General features: G+C 31.2%; 2 protein-coding genes across 9 annotated transcripts in view; one reads left to right on the top strand and one right to left on the bottom strand.

Moving 5' to 3' along the window:
- The window catches only part of LOC133190404 (WD repeat-containing protein on Y chromosome-like), a 50,380-nt gene extending 48,179 nt beyond the window's left edge, over window positions 1-2,201 (top strand). For all 4 annotated transcript variants that reach the window (XM_061326020.1, XM_061326022.1, XM_061326019.1 and 1 more), the window contains 3 exons: window positions 180-290; window positions 515-664; window positions 1,076-2,201. In XM_061326020.1, coding sequence (XP_061182004.1) covers window positions 180-290; window positions 515-664; window positions 1,076-1,333 — 519 coding nt within the window. In that variant the 3' untranslated portion in view covers window positions 1,334-2,201. The remainder of the gene's footprint in view (window positions 1-179; window positions 291-514; window positions 665-1,075) is intronic.
- A 2,150-nt stretch (window positions 2,202-4,351) lies between these two features.
- Window positions 4,352-21,455, bottom strand: part of LOC133190403 (glutamine-rich protein 2-like) — a 29,246-nt gene continuing 12,142 nt past the window's right edge. For 2 of the 5 annotated variants that reach the window (XM_061326014.1, XM_061326018.1), the window contains exons 10-20: window positions 18,975-19,049; window positions 18,379-18,489; window positions 17,244-17,425; window positions 16,426-16,488; window positions 13,826-13,927; window positions 12,264-12,413; window positions 10,930-11,043; window positions 9,931-9,975; window positions 9,718-9,808; window positions 6,768-6,806; window positions 4,352-5,967 (exon numbers count right to left, since the gene is read on the bottom strand). In XM_061326014.1, coding sequence (XP_061181998.1) covers window positions 5,689-5,967; window positions 6,768-6,806; window positions 9,718-9,808; window positions 9,931-9,975; window positions 10,930-11,043; window positions 12,264-12,413; window positions 13,826-13,927; window positions 16,426-16,488; window positions 17,244-17,425; window positions 18,379-18,489; window positions 18,975-19,049 — 1,251 coding nt within the window. In that variant the 3' untranslated portion in view covers window positions 4,352-5,688. Of the gene's footprint in view, window positions 5,968-6,767; window positions 6,807-9,717; window positions 9,809-9,930; window positions 9,976-10,929; window positions 11,044-12,263; window positions 12,414-13,283; window positions 13,317-13,825; window positions 13,928-16,425; window positions 16,489-17,243; window positions 17,426-18,378; window positions 18,490-18,974; window positions 19,050-21,455 lie in introns of all 5 variants that reach the window. The other 3 variants (XM_061326016.1, XM_061326015.1, XM_061326017.1) reach the window with 3 other exon arrangements.

Here is a 21,455-nt window from a genome sequence, read left to right as displayed (position 1 = left end):
CATTATTGTTCTTTGAGTAAAGTGGAGAAAAATTAAGGCTGTCAAGTTTTACAAAAGACTGATGATTTTCAGAGGAAATTATTAAAAAAAGAAAATTCATTTAATGTAAAAATAAGATGTGTTTACAACATGCACAGTTTACTTTGGTGATGGCATTGTGTCATTAATCACTGTTACAGGAGGGTGAGGAATTGAATGGTGAAGGAGAAGATAGCATAGACTCTGATTTTAATCTGGGTATACGGTCTCAGTCATTTGCAACGGGCCCTCCCAGGGTGGAAAGATCACAGGTATTCACTACAGGGGCATAATCTTTCAACTTATGAATTTTTCTTCAAAACAAAGTCAAGTATTGACAAGTGATTGTGTAAGTGGCAAATGGAAAGATTTTGATGAAAAGGGGGAAAACCCTTCAGATAAAAAAAATCCATTTATTGAAGAATACATGATGTACATGTATGCTGTATGAGATGATTTGTGGTGAAAAAGTATTCAAGTGTCCTGAATTTTGTAGACATTCCTTGGTTCCAAAGTTGCTCAACAGCTACAGACTATCAAAGAATCAAGGATAGATCGTAGGAACAGACTCAGTAAAGATGTCAACTTCAAAGATATTCACAAGTTTGGCAAGATCTGTTCACCATACAGGGCTCTAAATACAAAGGTCTGCATACTTATTCTAATTTTACTTTTGAAAACTCCATATAAAAGAGCAATAATAAATGTATATCATAAAGGTTCATTTGAAAGTTTATTATTTTGTTCAAAATTTGGTGAGGAACTACAGTCAAAATAAAAACTGGTTTGTTTTGCTTAATATCGATCACACTCAAAGTATAATATTTATTGTTATGGCCATGTTTATATATGTCTGTTTGCCCTTTCCCAAGCGACTAAAAATGGTCTGACTCAAAACTTTTTTAAACCTCCAAGAAATGATAATTTGATTTAGGATTTATATCATTAGGAGAAATATATATGAAAACCAATGATAATTAAACTTGTATATAAGTTAAATGTTAGAATTTCTCAATGAGTCTAGTTTATGAATCTCAGAACAATTAATATTTTACAGGATGTTGAGGAGATCCAAATCCCTACAATTCTCCCTATGAGCCAGAGGATGTTAAACAAGGGCTACAACCCAGAAAACATGACTTCCGACACCTTAAAGAACATGGACTTCTCCTACAGCAGTCCCGATACACCCCCTGCTGACGACCAGGCGGGAGAAAGAAGTAAGGATAAGATCCCAATTAAGTCCCAGACCGCCGGGAGCCATCGTAAACCTGTAAGGCTGACCCCGCTGAAGAAGACCAATACTGTTATGTGAAGGAGAGAAATTGCATAGTGCTGAACTCAAGTGCTTGAATCCAGACAATTTTGACTGAAACTCAGTTTATTGACAAATTGGGAGTTTGAATGTAAAAAGCTTTACTGACTGTTAGTGGGAACTTTTCTGTCACTGGTTTATTTAATATTGTACTGAGCTAGTCATTGCCAGGCCAGAAACGTGTGTTTAAAAAATTATATACGTTTTAAGATGTTAGAAATTCATTGTCTGGATCAAATCTCATGAAATTGAATATAAAATATTTCGAGGTTGATAACAATTTTAATACATCTGAATTCTTAATATTTTAAACAAATTTTAAAGTGTATATGTCAGCTTTTGATGTCAGTATATATGCACTTATTGCTACTTTAAGCTCATTAACAATGTTGCACATACTGCAAACATACTTATTTGAATGATTTTCATAATTTAGCGCCCTTTTTGCTCCTTCTTCGCTATTTCATGTATATACGCCAATACATGATTAAAACTAATATGTCATTTTTAAGACTCAAGTGCGCTAATTTATGTACGTTAACAGTATACATACATCAGCCTGACACCTTGACTATTGTAAACCAACTATTATTCGCGATTTGTCAGTTTGAAATCAATTAATCTGCGACGATTAATTTTCGCGACTGAGGAATACAAAGCAAAATAAGTGGTTCTCAGTGATTAATATTTGCAAGTTAAAGTAGGTTGCGAAACTCAGAAATATTTCTCGCACACGGATAAAAAGTTGGTTTACAGTATATGTCTCGATTGCAGATGTTCTGTGATATCTTCCTTACTGATACATTTTATTTTAAATGCCCATTGTCTTTCATGTAGCACATTGTGATGTATTAATTTATAAACTTTATGTTCAGTATATTTTTTTTCTTCTTTACAAAAGTATGACTTTATTAAAATACTTATATATAATTATTTTAGATATTTAAAGAAAAATAAAAGTCTGAAAGTGAACCTTTTGAATTTTTCTGAATGTTGTGTCTTTCCCTGAAACTTACACGTACATTTATCTTTAAAGTTTTGACATCATTAAGCATGATGTTCCAGACTGTGAGTAGAATATTTCTGGAGGCAGAAAATCACAGCTATTGATACATATATGTGATGTAACTGTATAGCTTTCCTTGTGCATAATTTAGGAATGACTCTAATTCTTGGCCAAATTATTCGAGTATAACCTGGTTTGGGTCAGTTTACGCTTTATAATCCGCAAAGCGGATTATAAAACAGCGTAAACTGACCGAAACCAGGTTATACTCGAATAATTTGGCCAAGAATTAGAGTCATTCCTTATAATTTAATTTTAAAATCATTAAATAACTATGGGTGTAAAATTTCGTTGCTTTTTATTAATTCAAATTTGCCGCTCAATAATACAACCGTAGTAACGAAAGTCATGGGAAGTGAGGGGAGGTAAAAACTGATACATAGGCCTAGCAGCTTTGTTGTTTGTTTACATGTGGTAAGATCGAATTATTGTTTGAAGTTAAAGGTACATTTATTAAATCTGGAATTTTCCATGAATCCCGAGGACTGGAAATGAGAGAATTGCATGGATACAGACGATTCAGCTGGTTGTCAGGGGGGGTGTCCCCATACCAAACCAGGTTATACAGAAATAATTTGTGTTCCTTTTTGGATATTAACCAATCACAGGCTAGAATACAAACAAAATTAAATTATTTTATCTTAAACATTGATGCACCTTTGAACTTACTGTGTGAAGCAGGCATGACTAAGGGAAAGGGAGATTTGATGTATAGATAAGTATCACAAGCTGAGTAAGGAATGATCTGCCATGTGGTCAACTTTTTGAGCAAAAAATACAAATGAAAGATCTTGATACAAGTCAAACAGAGAGCTTGATGGAAAAAAAATTAACATTTAAAGTGCACTATACTCTGGTTGTCAACACGTAAAGGGGAATAACTCTGACACCAATAGATGTTACAAGAAATTCCAGAGAAGTATTTGGTCTAGAAAATTCCTTCATTTCGTTAAATGTCTAATATAAAATTTTGGCTGAAGTCTATGTGTAGGATTATATAAGTGAAGAATTTCCTCCTCAAAAATACCTGGCAGTAATTAAGTTCCAGCTAGTGCAAATGTACATGTATATATATATGTACTTGTAACTTGCTCAATGCCTAGATTAAAATTATCTGTTTCTCCTTGTTGACTCACCATCTTGACCATAATGGGGATTTCATTTTTTTTTGTTGCTGAAAACTAAATGTTTTCATGTTAGCAAGTTTCTAATTTTGTTTAACAGTCAATATGGAAATATTTGCTCAAAGCAGCAATATCTGTTTTTGATAAATAGCAAATAAAATTTTCTGTAATATAACTACTAAAATTCTAGAGAATTTTAGTGTTCAGTATCTTAGCAATTTATAGTGAATGGTGAGTTTGCAGTACCTTTAAATTTATGACCTAGCTGAATCATTCTGAATATGACCAATCAACATCGAAAGCCCTGCTGTGCATAACCAATTAAGTGATAGATTTTTTGATACAGAATTTTTGACATTTTTTTTTCCAAACGAGATTGCAGCAATAATTAATTTGGATTTATATTGGTTAAGGTATTGCCCATGAGCCTCAATAAAATCCTTGATAAGAAAATCTAGGGCTTTTGGAATAATATATGCAGAGAATGAACTCTTGCAGATGCTGATATTGCACTTTTTAACTGTTGATACCAAGACTGAACAGTTCTCATTAAATTTGATAATTTTGACAAAAAATCAATACAAAACAATAAGGAAATGTTAAAGCTATACATATAATAAAGATTTCAATTTATAGAACTTTTATCAGTGAATATTGGCACTAGCAAGCCTGTGCATTTGTAAATATAATTCATGCCAATATTCACCAATATATTCAAAGTTCAATAACCCTATAGTATTGGGGGCAATATTTGGGGTTGGTTACAAAAGGAAAACTAACAATTTAAAATTTTAATTTTGCTTGATGATAAAAATAACAAAAACCTAATTTTAGAAATAATTTTTTTTATTAGCAGAATATAGATCAACAAAGACTGAAGATGTATAAATACTGTTCAATACTGCTTGTGCACATTTTGAGTCTACATTTTGGACGGAATCACTGAGACACTCTTCAATCTAGGTGCATATTAAGTACATTTGATTAATACAACAAAATTTTAATTTTGATTAATTAATTATCCGATTCTGAGAATTCATCTGATTCTAAAACAAAATATATAATGACAGTTTTTTTTTTTTTCTATTCCACACATTCATTTGACAAAATTAAGTTAAATGATATATTTTCAAATGCCAGGCATAAAAGAAATGTATAAAATTAAATTTGAATACAATTTTTTATTTTAAGAAAAATGTATATGATATTAGGAATATTATATTGGTACTCGGTACAAGGGAAAAATAAAGTTTGAGCATGCCAATAAGAAAACTGTTTCACACTTACGTATATAGGATTTTTTTTATTTTACTCTACAGCACCAATGAAATATTGAGCGAAAAAAGATAACATGTTCCCCCCCGAGAGAAAAATGGAATTCTTGTTACAAATTTTCAATTAAAATAATGGATTTAAATAAAACAGTGTATAGGAAATATCTCCAAAATATCTAACTAAAAGTGTATAAAAAACAATATCACAGGCTTTTTTTCTCGATCCATTTTCAATTCAAATCAATTTTGTGGACTAAAAAAAATACAAATGACTGGATCTTCACTAGGAAACAACACATGTATTGCATTCAACAACAGAGAAATCAAACAAAGAATTTAATTATTATATAAAAACTAAATCACTAGAAATATTTAACAATATGACATGCTTAACAATACAGTTTAGATGTGCAATTACAAGTATTCTATATTGTGAACATTAAATGTAATATAGAAAATAATTCTATTGCAGAATTCAACCCTGCACAAAAATTTTTATCACAAATTTATCTCCTTTTTACACTGAGAAAAAATACAAAATTTCAAATGCTGTCATATACCAGTAATAAATTAACATGGCTAGAATATTTACAAATTGCACATAGTGAAAGTGGTGCATACAAATACACAAAAAATGAATATACTTTTACAAAATGCCACTATGTCTTGCCCCCTGTTTTGTGCCTTATGGTGAACTGTACTAAATTTCTATAAATGTGGCTTTGGTTCTTGAATTTCATTTGCTGTAGCTGTTTTCCTTTACAGAAGTTTTTTTTGTCACCCTAAAAAAAACTTTTCATTTGGAAAAGTACTTTATGTATATACAACAGAGAGGAGAAAACTTCTAACAAAAATAATATAACACTGCTATCTAGAGATATAAGTTGGAATCTATGCATCTCCTTGGACTGGAACCTCGATTGCCTCTGTGGATTGGGCTGACTCGTCAGGGGCGGGGGTTGTGTGGGAGGATTCCTCAGCGTCATCTCCCCTGGTGTTCTGGGGGTGAGCTGACTGGGGACGAGAATCACAGCGACTGGTTGATCTCCTAGGAGAGGCCCGGGCTGATGTGGGTCTCTGTGGTGTATGCATGACCCTATGCCCCGGGGGTGGGGATACAGTTGTCTTCCTATGGGATACAGGCACTGGGATTGGAGAGCGGGATCGATCCTGAAAATCAAGTAGAGACAAATTTTTCACAACAAGAAAGAAAATATAATCTCTCAGTACAAATGTACCTGAAAAAAGGCTGAGAAATTTATCTGATCAAAAAAACCATACAAATATGTATCATATGGCTTGAATAATCATGGAAGATAAAAAAAAATTAAATGTATCATATGATTTTATCATGGAAAATGGAAGATATTAAATTAGAAAAACTCTGTGAAAACTTCACACAGGGTTTCAGAAATTGTGAATTAATATTATCATGAAAAATTCAAATGCACAGTGGCAGCTAGAACATGTAGTTTTTCATGATTCAACATGTTTTACAGCCTTCTTCAAGAATCTTGGACCACTTTTCTCAATCATTGTCTCACATATCAGTGAAAGCTCTAGCTCCTTTACCAGTTAATCATTCCTTTTTCCAGTTCTTAATGCGATACCTGTTTAGTGTGGATATAATTCTGGTACATACTCTGTACTAAACTTTTGTTATTACATACTAGTGATTACATGTATATATAAATACTGGCATAGATAACAATTCTATAATTCCATCACCTGTCCATGCAATTGCAAGTTACGTAAAAAATTTCAAGTTGTTCATTAAAATTTATATACGTATGAACTCATTTACAAGCTAACTATTTCTTCTGTTTATTCTAGCTGAGTTTGAGGAGCATGGATGAAGAGTTGAAGCAACCTGAATGAATATGAGAAAAATGGAAAGGTTCACTCAGTGCACACACACTAGATTTTAATACATGTATTGCATGGGTACATGTTGGTCATGTGCAACCTACCATCATATAGGCCTGGGGCATATCTTTATACCCATATTCCTAAGGAACAAACAGCCAATAAATATATACATAAAGTATTCAGTCATCAGCATCATAAATGAAACTTTCAACATAAAGTTTTTCTTATGATTTTATCAAAAATCATCAGACTTTGTACCAGTGAAGATATTCAATGTTGTGTTTTATAATCAATTAATGTGATTCTAAATGATCCAATGATGTTGAAACATGCAAAAAATAATTTGTAGTTTATAAGGCTTATTGGAAGGAAAAATGTGAATATATAGGCTCTGTATTTAGTTAGTATTCTAAAACCTGGGTCTCATTTCATGGTATGGATATCATAAAAAAAGAAAAAAAAGAGACTATACACATTATATTCTCGGAATAAAAATTGCATGCTGATTCTATCAAAACTTTCTTTGATACTTTGAATATATATATTCTAGTTGCTACAAAAAAAAAAAAAAATTATGTATGAAATATTACCCAAAATAAAAACTAAGGCTACTTAATAATGCTCTTCATGCTAGTTTTTCAAGTGAATATACTTAAATATTCTGATACATATACAAATATCTTGTGATGTGATCATATCCCATTTAATACTGTGTACCTGTCCATGTTCAACCTTGAATCCCCATCTAACTTGACGAGTCTGAATACAAGACAATATTTTTCTTTACATAAAGAAGTTTATACGTTTATCAGGTCACCGTTAATCTAAAGCTATAGCGTAGTTTGCATTACTGAAAATCAATAATGCATTACCGAAATTTTTTTTATCAATACTGAAAATATTTATAAATCATTACCGAAAATTTATGTGAATCTCTGAATCAATGTATAGCATTTCTGAAAAATTTTTTGTTAGTCAGGTTGTACTGTTGCCCCCCTTCTTACCAGGGTAAAGTGGAAGGGGACTTTGAGAAGGAATTTTTTTTTATAAAAGTATAATTAATAATTAGCATTATTTAAAAGATTAGATATTTAAGTCAATTTAAAACTGGATTAAAATGCTCATAATCATCAATATATATATATATATATATATATATATATATATATATATATATATATATATATATATATATATATTAGGGATGTCAATTTTATTCGGACAGCTTAGTCGAATAGTCGGAGGCTTTATTCGAACGATAGTCGAATATTCGTTGAAATTCAAATTAATTTTTCATGGTATTTTCACTATTTGTCTTTTATATACTAGTTGTACAATATTTAAGCTACGCTATAACCATTATACAACGAATTTCTGAATCGTAAGCATTTACGTAGTAAAATAAATATTGTACATCTACATTTATCCAATACATTTGATTTCAAAATTAATATAATATTTATTGCATATTTTATCTAAAAGCAGGATATCAAACGCTTGCATTTGTCCTTTCTTTTCATAACGATAGTACATGTACCTGTTAATTGAAGCTGTTTCTACATGTCGTGTCAATGACCTTTGACTGGTAAACAATTAAAGCGTGCCTCTTATAAAAACAGAGAGAGCTTGCCATAAATTTTAATTATGAGATTTTGTGCAAATAATCAATACAATCTTAAAATGACTGCATGATATTAATATCAGAAAGAAACACCATTTAATTATGTTCATAACTGTCCCCCAATTTACATGTATTTACAATTTTGTAACAGCTATTTATTTATTCTTTATGAATAGTTGCATTATGTCAGATCTTATGGAATTGCAGGTTGAAACTTTATAATTTGAGTCTACAAAACCAAACAATTCTTGAACGTCCTCTCCATTTACAACAATAAGTGGTAGACAATCCTTGATAATCATGTTTTTGATAGCAACATTTTTCTTTCCGGCTCTGCTTTTTTGGGCATTTTGCGGAGAACTTACTTAAGAAAAGTTTCACTTGAAGACTGTATTTACTACATGTATATGTTTGACGGATTCCGCATATGATAATCATATTTGATAATGTTCCACTGCAGAATACAAGTTCAGTTTCACATAATTAACCTTGAAAACGCACTTTTAACTGTTTTTCCGTAACTGTTTTGTAGATTTTGGAGGCATATTTGCCGAACATAAATCAACATACAAATAATTGCCTTTGAACAGTTAAACCATATCCTGAGTTTTACTCACGAGAACATTGATCTGTATATAAATTAAATGGGCGAATCCAAGTTTATTACCTTGAATTTAAAATTACTTTCAGGTAACACATTTTTAACGAATAACCGACTAAAGAAATTTTAGTCGATAGTCGATATGATCGAACGATAGTCGAGTACTCGAATATTCGTTGACATCCTTAATATATATATATATATATATATATATATATATATATATATATATATATATATATATATATATATGGAAATGTATCACTCGAGTGGCATGCCTCCATTAACACAGACAATGTACTTCTGGATTCAGCAGCGAAAAATTTCAACCAACTCTGCAAACCAGAGCTTCATAGTCTATTTTTCATATCCTGATATATATTCATTGTCCATATCTGTTTACAATTATGTCCAAAAACAGGAAGATATTTGGGTGACTTAATGTAAATGGGGCATTAACTTCAAGTGAAACACGTACATGTGCTTTTAATTTGAATTTATGGTAATGATATCTTTCTGAAATGAAAGAAACTAATTTTCTCATCAGTAAATATAACTGACCATTTTTTGGTAATGCAATGAGCCAGCTATAACAATACATGTATGTATCTTGTTTTTATACAGCTGATGCAATTAGTAAAAGTTTTATTGAAACATTTTAAAAAATTGTTTTTCATCCGACAAAAACATAAAATTTCAAATCAATAAGAATGCCCTTAGGGTGAAAATTAAGCCACTGAACTTAATAACTTCCAAAGCAGATGATATGAATATTCATTAAAAACAAGAGAGAAAAATTAATGCCCTGAGTAATCTGCCCCTGGATTACCTGAGTGACAGAGGGCAGTCTGGCCTCTAGTTTGGCCCCCATTCTTCCTTTGTAGATATGACCATCAGCTCCCTGTACATCTACCTCCTCCCTGAAATATCCAACAGCTGTCATTAAAAAGCAATCTCAGTTTTCACATACATTACAAAACATAATGCACTGTTTGATTCTCCTCACGGAGGAAATCTGACTTGAAGCATATATAGCACTTACTTGTAGATGGGGAAAACATTGCCATCTTCTTCCCTGAATAGATGACTGAAATAATAATAATAAACTATTAAGGCACATTTTGTCAGCATTAAGGTCATTAACTCTGCCAGCAAAGTCAGGGATTCTGTTTTCATGCACAAATATTTTTTGTTGGTCTTTCTGTCTATCTGTCAAAAAAGTCAGAAAATTTTCAAAGAATTTTTAGAATATGGTGTATCTAGAGAAAAGGAAAATAACTAACTTTGATTTGTAAGGTAAAAATATGTGGTTGCAAAATTTCACAGTTTGGTTTTTTTTTATCAGTGTGGTCAACACTTATAACTCATATAGGACTGGTATTTTTGACATTAAACAGTGTTTTTCCTTCAGTGTGATATCTGGATGTCTTTGTTCTTATGGCTCAATCTCTCTATTCAATGGTTTGCCATACAGGTTTAATCCTTGTATTGAAATTAGTTTATTTTTCATTTTTTCATTGTTAAATACATGCAAAAAAATTTAAAGATTTGGGGGGGGGGGGGGGCAGGGACATTAATCAACTCTTAAAATCTGAATCCATAGCCTATGGAACTATGTAATGAGCTAAGGTAATTTCTGAATATCAGTACATCTACTCTATATGAACTGTACGTATCAGGGCCTTCCAGTAGTAAGAGAAGTCAAAAATAATTATTCAACATCACCACTGCTGTACACATTCTAAAATCAAGAACTGGCTACTTATTGCAACTGTTATTTATAAGTATGCAAAGTATGTAAAAGCATACAACATAAATAACTTAAACTGTTGTCTGTTTTCTCTGTGCACTCGCAGAGCTGTCTCAAACTGTGGCAGCCACTGTTTACGATATTTTATGTATCTCTTAAAAAATATGATATATCACAATTACGGCTGCTTACACATTAAGGAGATTTATAAACCATTTGCATAGACATATATAGTTTCTATAAGTAGATTATATAATAATGAAGATGAGTTACCTGGGGTTTTATAATTACCTGAGATGAGAGAGGCGCGTGATCCTCTTGTTGGGGAACGTGGTGGTGTGGCTTCCTCCACATGCTCTCGTGGTGGCGTAATAGTCAGTCACTTCACCACTGTTTCCAGCGAAACTGTGCAAGAAGAACAAATTGCATTATTTTTCTCATCTTCCATTTTTCTAGTTGTGTATATGTATTAAAAAAAAAAGATAATATAGACCTGATTGATTTTTTTTCATTCCTAATTATACTTTATAATATGTTTCTTAGAATCTTAAAGACCAATGCATTCTTCTGTAATGCATGTAGCTAGTAAATCAAAATAATCTCAACTACAAATATTTGTTGCCCTCAGATAAAAAATATAGTGCATTATGCTATATTCTTTAATTCATTAAGCCTTTATGTATACAAATCTAAAACACCTTTACACAAGACATTCAGACTACCGTTACCTATATTTACATTTATTTTAAGGACATATTTTATAATAAATGCTATTGGAATTGGCTGAAGATGTGTGAAACATGCAGTTGTTGACTACAGTACAATGTATACATGTATGCCCGTAATACATTTCAATTAAGCTGTGACGTGTAAAATCATGCTCAAATGTGCAAAAATTCAAAATAATTTGGTGAACATGCAAAAATAAACTTCTGTGCAAATTCTAGATACAAATCAATGTCTGAATGTGACAATGAAGACTTTATTCCCCATGTTTATCAAAGAGCAGAACTAGTCCCATATAAAGGAAATCTATATAGCAGGATTTAAATATTTTCCAACACTGTATCTAATTCATGGTGCCATAAGTAAATACGAGGAATGACATAATCCATTGATCTGTTTGATTTAATATATATGATTCTGTCGATTTGTGAAACTCCCAACTGATCTTGGATTACTGAAAGCTTAGCATTGTCACTGGGTGGAAACTTCCAATGATTGAAGGACATAAGTCTAGATATGTGACCACTTCACATTAGAAGCTAGGTCGATGAATAGACACATTGAGTAAAATGAAACAAGATATATAAACTGATCTTGAAAACCTTTTTTTTTCCAAATTGTACTTGCATCATTATGGTTACACCTTGATATACCAAAGGAAAATTCTCTTAGAGATCATCAATGATAAATTATTAAAGATATAATGTTACATTCAAACAATAAGAAAATAATAAAATACATTTAAAAATAAGAAGAGCACCAGCCAACAATTAAAAGAGATATATATTTTTCAGAATCAATGAAAAAATTAATTCAAGTAAAAATAAAACTATAGATGAAATTTTCATGCATATATTTCCAAACACCAATAAAATGTTCGGAACTGATGGTGGACTTACGCAGCTCGAGCTGCTTCCTCTCTCTGTTCTCGATATGCCTCAAGGTCTCGACCAAAGTGAACAAGAAACGCTTTCAAATCGGCCTTGCGCATGCGAGCCAACTGTTTTTCAGCTAATGCTCGCTCAAAATTGATGTTGTTTCTGGGTCCCCTTTGTTAGTGATGAAGGAAAAAGTTAGAGAGTGAAGAATTAGAAGAAATGATAAGTGCATGGTATCTAAACAATCAATGAAAATGGAACCTTTTCTCTTATCAACCGAACTGTACTTAGAAATGCAATTGAAATAACTTGATTTAGTAAAACTGTCTTTCAAAAATCTTGTTTTGATCTGTTTTGCTCAGCTTTAATTAAAAAATCCCAAACTCATAAAGTTACGAAGTAAAATGAATATATCTTATAACAATATACTGTTGTTCAGAGTAACTATAGTGTATATACTTAAACAGATTGAACATTAACATGCCTTATCTTTGCAGTTTGGTAAGAGAAAAGGTTGAAGATATGAAAAAAAATGCTTGCATTCATTCCTTGAGTGAATTAATTATTTACTTCAGCCACATGCATGCTTTTAATGTTTTTTCTGTTAATTGTCACACTCAAATATTTTTGTTTCAAATCACGTATTTTCACCTTAACATGAAAATTACTTCTCCAAAATATACTTGTTTTGAAAAGCCCTATTAAAAGTCTCCATGGGATATAATTAAAATTTATTGAGCAGACTCAATGAAATAATAGAACATTGAACTTATTGCCTTTTTACAAATTCTAACAGCCTGCTGACACTGAAACTGTTCCAGTCCAGTGCACCCTACTTTCAGAACAATGTCAATATTGAAAAAAGAAATATCACAGTAAAATTACTGCATGGGTATATTTCAATTAGCAAGCGGGGTAGAGAAAATGAAAGGGATGAAAAGACAGGAAAGGTTACAATAGAGGCACACAGGGAGGGAGGGGGGCACAACAAACGTTTGGTGACGTTAGTTGCAGGCTGGTCTAAAATAAAAACGTAATTACCGAACGCTTGGCTTGTCTATTCCCACATACATTCTGTTTTCAAAATATTACATTCTGTTTAACATTTCAATCTCTTTTACGAAGTCATCACAAAGAACTGGAGATATTTTTTTCCCCATTTAATTAAGCTCTGAAGCAAAACTTACAAAAAAATCTATATATAAAAAGCTACATTTCTTAATTTACTCAATTTTATTTTTAAATCTCTAGTGCATGAAATTATTGAAAAAAAAATTATACTTATTCCTTTAAACTATAATTTTTACAAATAAGTTACAAATTATTTGATCATAAAAAGCTAAAAACCAAAAAAAAAATCTAAAACAAAAATGCTAAATTTTACTCAAATGATACTTAATGAACAACATACTACCACAAGAATTGATATGCTAATATTAAAAGATCTAATTTTATCTAGATATTGCAGAAGACATTTGTTTAAAACACAAAGCAAAGCTTTTGGTTAATTTGTCCACAGGAATGCTTTTTTCCAAAACCTGCTTGACATTTAAATTACTGCATTTATTGAAAACAATAAATACCTCTTTGCGTGTTGTCTTATCTGGTCCAGCTCGAAAGTGGTGTAGGGGCGTGGTGACCTTGTAGGTGGCAGGCCATTGGTGGTGGGGAGGGAAGGCACAGGACTGTAAATATAAAAGACAGAAAAAGCTAGGTTAAATAATATCTATGATTGAGTTTTGTTGAATTGGCAATGCATTTCTACATCCAGAATCATAATTCTATTCAAAACTTCAATAAAAGATAAAAGCATTTGCCAACTTTGCTTTTTCCAAAGGGAACTTGTGAGTTGCATGTACACTAGCTCTTTCAAGTTTTGCAATCTTTTTTGTTTTTTTTCTTTCCAGATCAAAATTGTGGTGTTAATTAATGCCTGATTGACCAATTCTATAATTTTAAATGTTCTCTACTAGCTGATTAACCAAATAAGCTACATTATGATATACATATATCAACTAGCTTGTAGACTTGCATATCCTCAAATATTTTAAGGATAAGGAAAACAAAAACTTGAAAAAAAAAAACTTGCTACTGTTGTCAATCTCCTCTTCTGTCTAATTAACTATACTTAAAATACACACAGCACCAACTACACATAAATACTGAAATCTATTGTACTGACAACCCATTCCTTGTCTATCAACATTTTACCTGCTTTCTGATAGTCTTATGGTTGGGAATTTTACATTTTCTTCCTCAGTATTGCTAAAATTATTTATGATTATTAATGCCAATTCACATCATTTCTAACACTAAATGACATGTAACAGATACACATATTACACAATGAAATTTCCACTGCATTTCATTTCCAGAATTTACAGTAGAGCACTCGTTCCATGATCGGAAGGTTGTGGGTTCAAGCCCCAGCTGTGACAAACCTAAGTCGATAAAAAATAGGTAGCAATTGCTTCTCTGCCAAGTGTACAGCACCCCTTCTTGGTGGATGTTAAAGCAGGATTTTGATCTCCTAAGTATAATCACGGAACCATCTTTATCTATGATTTAATCATTAATTATTTGTAGTATTTTCCCCCTGCTCTATGTACATAAGTAATGTCTCCAATCTTTAAAACATTTTTCTAATGAATTCCCTCATTGATGATAGCAATATTCCCTCTATTAGCTTCTGTGTGTTTTGTTAGTCCTATTTTAACCTACCAGTATATCTGATCTCATATAAGAGAATATATTGAAAAGTGAAGGTTTACCAACATATACATGTACCCAAGGTTGAAATCCACATTAGGTTTTAAAGACCCAGCAAATCTTGTTATTTGAATATCATCAAGTAATTTTTTTAAAAAAAGATTTTAGTACAGAAAGTTTCCACTTCAATTTTGCCAGAAAAGTACTTCTTAATAAAAAAAATATGAAAAGTATAAAATGCCAGAAAAGAAAAGTTACTGTAGTTGATTTACAAAAATCATGGAAATGAAATGCAGACATAATTTCCATGAGGCCTTTCTTTGATTTATGCAATCATATTAATCAAGGAAAATGCATAAAATTGTTTAAAAAAAATTGCAACTTACTAAAATTAGCAAATTATATGAATTATTCACCAGTAAAGTTATCAAAGTTTTAAAAGACATAAAACGAAATATCTTTATTGATTGTAAAAAAATCAATTGGTAGTGTAGAAATCATGGCAACTTTTTAACAAACAAGGACCATTATCATTTTACTTAGATGTTTCACAACGTTCCAGACTATATATATATATATTTATTACTCATTAAGGAAGTACATAAATTAATTTGAAAGGACAAATTTCATTTTACATGACTTTGTGACTGTTAGATAAAAAGGGAGTTCCTAATTGGACAAAAAGCCTTGTGCACAAAAATTGATAAGTTATTAATTGCTACGTTTTAACTTTGATAATTGGGCATTCAATCACATTATTGGGAAATAAATTAATCAAAATGGGATTGGACTTTTATAACTTGCTCTGAAGGGTAAATATTTTACATCCTGTACTAGTGGAAATTTTGCTATGAAATGATCTTTAAAAACTTAACAAATTTGAATTTATGAAGCTCTAACATTGTGGACAACTGCCTGGGTATTAGCAATTCTCAAAGAATGTTCCTGGGTCAATTGAATCATAAAAATAAATTTCTAACATAGATGTCTGACCACTTCTTCTTACCCTGATATGCATGTACAAATCATTCTACTTAATTAACCTTTAAAATTAATGAATGTTGTATGTTATCTTTTTTCCACATTCTACTCTATATATAGAAATTTAATTGAGTTAGTTTGAACAAATTCAGAGAGACATGCTGATCTAATAAAACTGATTATTTAGCAGTGACTGGATGTAAATTATCCACATTTTATTTCAATATACACCAACCAAAAAATCTTCTCAGGATATCAAATAATTAATCTTAAAATCCCTAATGGAAAAAAATTTAAATTTTGATGACACTAGATATAAAATTGTATAGAAAAGTTTAAGGCTGATAAAGATGTAAATAGAAAAGAAAGGACTGTCGATATTTTCCTGTACCTGCACAGGTGTCTATCATAAAAATTGACCTACATGTTCAATTACTTAATTGGCATGCTTTGTTGAATTAAAACAGGGATGTTAAAGACATTAAATACTAACCCTGTTGGCACCAGATCTACGGGACGATCGCAGCTAATGCAGTGGAATCGCTGAATCAACTGCCTGAAATGACAAGAAAAACAGTTTAAAGATTTTTGTGGATTTTAAATTCACAGAGGCCATGAAAATGTCATCAAAAATTGACACTATCCCAGCATATAAAAGAAAAGTCAAAATATGGAGTACAAGAAATTTAAATGAAATATTACATTGCAGATATTTATTAACTGCAGTTAAAAAATTTTAAAAGCATGACAATACATATAAGTTTTGATTCCATTTCCACCAATTTTAAATTTGCAACTCAAAAAGTTATTCTTAAATCAGTATTTGAGAGACTGTTTAATGTATATATATATCCACGAGAGAGCAGCAGAAAAGAGACAGAATTTAAACACTTGCAATGTACACTATACTATTAGCATATAAAATATCATGTAAACACTCCCTTTATTGTCAAATATGCAATGTCAATATTGTCTTTATTACTAGAATGGCTGCTTTCTAAAGGGGGTTGTTAAGAGTTCATATCAAGAATTTATTTATGACATTACCAAGTACATTCTGTGATGTAATTTCTGTGATATTTATAAAATTTTATTACTTTATGATATATATGTCAAAGCAAACATTTACAGTAAAGAAACATTACAAAAATAGACCAATATAAGTCGAGACCTATGAACTGTTTACTTGATAAGAAAAGACAATGACACTCCTTCCATACATTTTGAACCCAATAAATATTTTCAGTGTTGCCATGAATATTGAATAAAATAGCTAAGCTTTAAGATATATACAATATGCCGACTGCGTACTTTCTTATGCCTGCTGCATCATCCTCGGTCCATTCCACTTGTGCCTGCTGCCGACGTAGCTTGTCATTAAGGGCCTTCAGCCTACTCTCCAGCCATTCTTTCAGGGGATCTAACTCTAGTCTATCAAGTTTGCCATCAATGTCATCTGCAAACTTCTTAATGGTGCTATTCCAAGATTCTTCCTAAAAAAAGAGATAATTCAAGGTTAAATTGATCCTTTATGGCACAGGGTTCAGTACCCTTTCAATAGGGAATTTTAAATTGAAAAACAGGCCAAATGGGAAAATTTTAATCACATATAGTACATGTATTATGTTTTACTGTACATAAAGACAGTTAGATTGTAGGCAAATCCTCTATTCACACTCTTACGAACTATTACAATCTGAGAATTTAGAGTTATGATAAAAAAAGAAGCACTGAACTATCCAATCTACATGTCATTTGGGAAATTCTACCTAAAATTTGGAAAAAAGGAGTAAATTTTCAATTTGGACTGGGTTCTTTTACCAGACCTACATATGCAATGCAATATGCAATAAGAAAAATATCACCTTTCCTTAAATTTCTCTCTACAGCATCATGTCATCTGCCACAGCAGCTAGAGTTTTTATTATTTTGTACTATTGTGGAAAGTACATATCTCCCTTAAAACCAAATTTTTTATTTCACTTTCTGAAAATATATTCTCAAAGCATTCTTTGGTCCACAAAACTATGCACTATATAAACACAACTTATTATCAAATCATAGACATCTACTCTTCCATAATATTTTCCCAGTAATTTTTAATTCACTCACATTTAACCTGCCCGTGATAACAATTTTGATAATTTATAGGAAAACATTGATCAAAAATATTTCATATCCATGGCTCTTTAGGTATATTGTGCTTTAATTTATCTGTTAGCTGTAGATGTAAATCACATCCGGGACTTGACATATGATTTCATTTTCTTTAATTGTGTTGAGCATTCTGATATTATCATTGATACTTTAACAACACGATACCAAATAATTGTAAAGCTCTGCTCCAATCACCATATCAAATGATGTGATTTGCCCAATATCATCAATGGCGTAAATTGCCCCATAAGTACGTAAGTAAATGTAATTTGCTACAGCATGCACTTACATGACCTGCCAACTTGTCAAGGATATCTTTAATCATCTTGTTGATTTCGTTGGTGGTGGAATCAAACAGACTATGGTTGACTTTGTTATCCAATGACCTCTTGTCAGCTTTCTACAGTACAATCAAAATATGTGTATTTCATTATGATCAAACTATTTGTGAACATTCCTAATAGAAAGAAAAAAGACAAAATCCCTTATGCATGTTATGTAGCTGTCTTAAAGTTTTACAGGAGTCTAAATGACTTTGATTTTATGATCATTAATAATTTAACAAAGCCAAGATATTCTTGGAGGTTAAGGACTATGAATCACACATCTGCCTATTGACTTTGCAGCTTATGAAATATGAAAGTAAAATTTGGAGTAAGTCGAGCAAAATAATATAATTTTTGTGATATTCCTCTGGATAAAAAAAAGTCTGTTTATATAAAAATGGGTCAATTATTTGTCCTTTTGGGAAATTGAAATTTTCCCAATAATTTGTAATTCTAATAACTACTGATCAAATGTTTTAATGATAACAGTTTTAAAATGATTTCAACTCCCTAATTCTGTTGACCTCAATGACCTCTGACCCAAAGAGTATATACTTACAACATCGACCTCCATCTGTACATATTCCTTGTCTGCCTTAGTTTCCTGTAGTTTTTCACAGTGCTGGAAGAGACTCTGAACAAAAATTAAATAAATATTTATAAAGTGTGTGTATATAGGCATCTATATATTGATTTAATACTTTTATTTTTTTTATAGAATTAAAATACAGTAAAACAAGGTTACATAGCAATCTCTATAATAGGACTAATTCACTATATTGTAATTCTCCCTATTATGGTGTATATTTTTTTTTTATTATTAATAGGTACTATATGACTTTGCTCTTAGGAATTCCCTGCTAGGTCAGTGACTGTCACAAAATGATGTTTGCTGTTAATTCACATAATTAACAAATAATGAAGAGATCAAGCATTCATAAAGAGAATTCATTTCCTATTAAACTTGGTGCCAACATTGTGGGACATTAATTAAATCCTTTAGTTGTGAGTATTTTTCAAGGACTGGATAGTGACCTTTCAAAAGAAGTATATTTTTCTTAAACACATAAATTGCATACTGTATTATTGATCCTAGAAAATATATGAAATGTTCTGATAACATATAATAAGTAATATGTAATGGGATTTACAGATTAAGGTTTACTTGTTATTCATAACTATCCAATTGGAATAATTGCTATGGTATAAAAATAGACTCTGGGCTGTTTGAGGTTTGAGGATTGATTTCATACAAGCTTAATACACAATAAAATTTTAAAGTACAGTTCTGATTTTGTCCGGATGACTGTCCAAATCAACTAATATTACCTTTTTTCTTTATTGAATATTTGGGTGTGAATTTTAACCGATTTCAACAAAGTGGAATTTTGATTGTCTACGTAAATATAAGCTAGGGTCTAATGGGAAAATATACGCAATGTCTGGAGTGGGTGAGGTAACTACATATACAACTGAAAATCTCTCCACTTAAGTCCAGGTCTGGCTAAATATCCATAGTGTCAATAACAGTCACTTTCTGGGCCATTTAAATGTGTGGGCAGAAATATTTCACATACAGATCCATTAATCATGTACAAGCCAAAGTCAACCTAACAATTACCTTTAATTGAAAATCTAAATTACTCCATTTAAAAATTTTAATGGCTTACTGCTTATCTTGTAACTGTTCAAAACTCTCCATCTACCGTTATTTTTGGGGTTTGGTTCAAAATAAAGCTATTGAATATTGAGCGGGCAAAAATTCATAAACATGATCCGGGTGGAGTATATCTTAAAATGTGAACAACATGCTTTAACATTAGTAAAGAGGCATTATGTTGCCGGATTCAGTCATCAACATGGTATGCAGTCACTCTCTTTGCCAAGAATGTTATGCCATTGCCTCTATTTAAGACACTTCTGTGATCAATGCCTGCTACTTAATAACTACAACCCAGGTACTTTTTTTTCTTCAAAAGTTATATTAGCGTACAGACCTTTATGTGAAAGTAGATAATCAGTTCTGCTTTATAATAATCGTGAACTGATCAGCACCTGTGAATTCCTACCTAGTATAACCGATTGAGTGACCGTTCAATAGCTGTCACAAGATTTTATTGCCCTATTGATATAGCTTTTCAAATATGGTGAGAGCATTAATATACATTGCAAATTTTTTTTTGTGCCACGGGTTACAGTTCAGTTCTTTTGAAATGGCATCCTTTCAACCCGATCAATTTTACCAAATTGTTCCATTTAAGCAGACGACATAAAATATCAATGAAAATATTAAATAACAAAAATAAAATTAAGACAGAAATTTCATGCAGACTTGTCATAAAACTAGTTTAAAAAATGTTAGATTCTTGTCATCTTAATTACAAACAATATTTCAATGGCTTTTGAGTAGTAGTACAATCATCTTCGTATACCCACAGGTGATCTCGTCTTTAACTCATCACCCTGATAAATCTTACTGATAGAAAGAAATTGAACCACAAAAATCTTATAGTTTGCTACATAGCTGTTTGCATCACTGATCAGTATACAACATGTACAATAACACATGCTTAATACTCAGTAAACCTTTAAAGGTGTATAGCTAAGCAAAAATTCTATGTTGCTATGTAGCAAATTATACTGACAATAATTTTATAAGGACTGGGATACTAACAAAATTACTTTACTTAAATTGTTACCGGTAATTACCCTCTTAATTATTTATCAATCAATTAAGATAGTCTGTTATAACCATTGGTTTGCTGTTGTCATACTAAGCAAAGTCTACTGTTCATATCTTCATTATAACCAAGCCTCACTGTAGCATTGATGGTAAGCTAAAACTCACAGATTTACAACAGTACAGTAAAAATACACTTCTAGCAAAGTGCCAGGGTTGACAAATTTTGATTCGCTATGAATATAATTGATTATATCCATTAAGTTCATGATTTTTTAAAATCAAAGGGAATGAAAATCACTTTGCTATAAGCATGAATTCATTATAAGCATGTTTTGCTGTAACCGTGTTTTACTGTAA

Source organism: Saccostrea echinata, unplaced genomic scaffold, assembly GCF_033153115.1.
Source record: "Saccostrea echinata isolate AGI-Se365-2 ecotype Australia unplaced genomic scaffold, CSIRO_AGI_Sech_v1 ptg000022l, whole genome shotgun sequence".
Taxonomy (NCBI): domain Eukaryota; kingdom Metazoa; phylum Mollusca; class Bivalvia; order Ostreida; family Ostreidae; genus Saccostrea; species Saccostrea echinata.
Note: the sequence above shows the minus strand (reverse complement) of the source record. Positions and strands in the feature narration are given on the sequence as shown.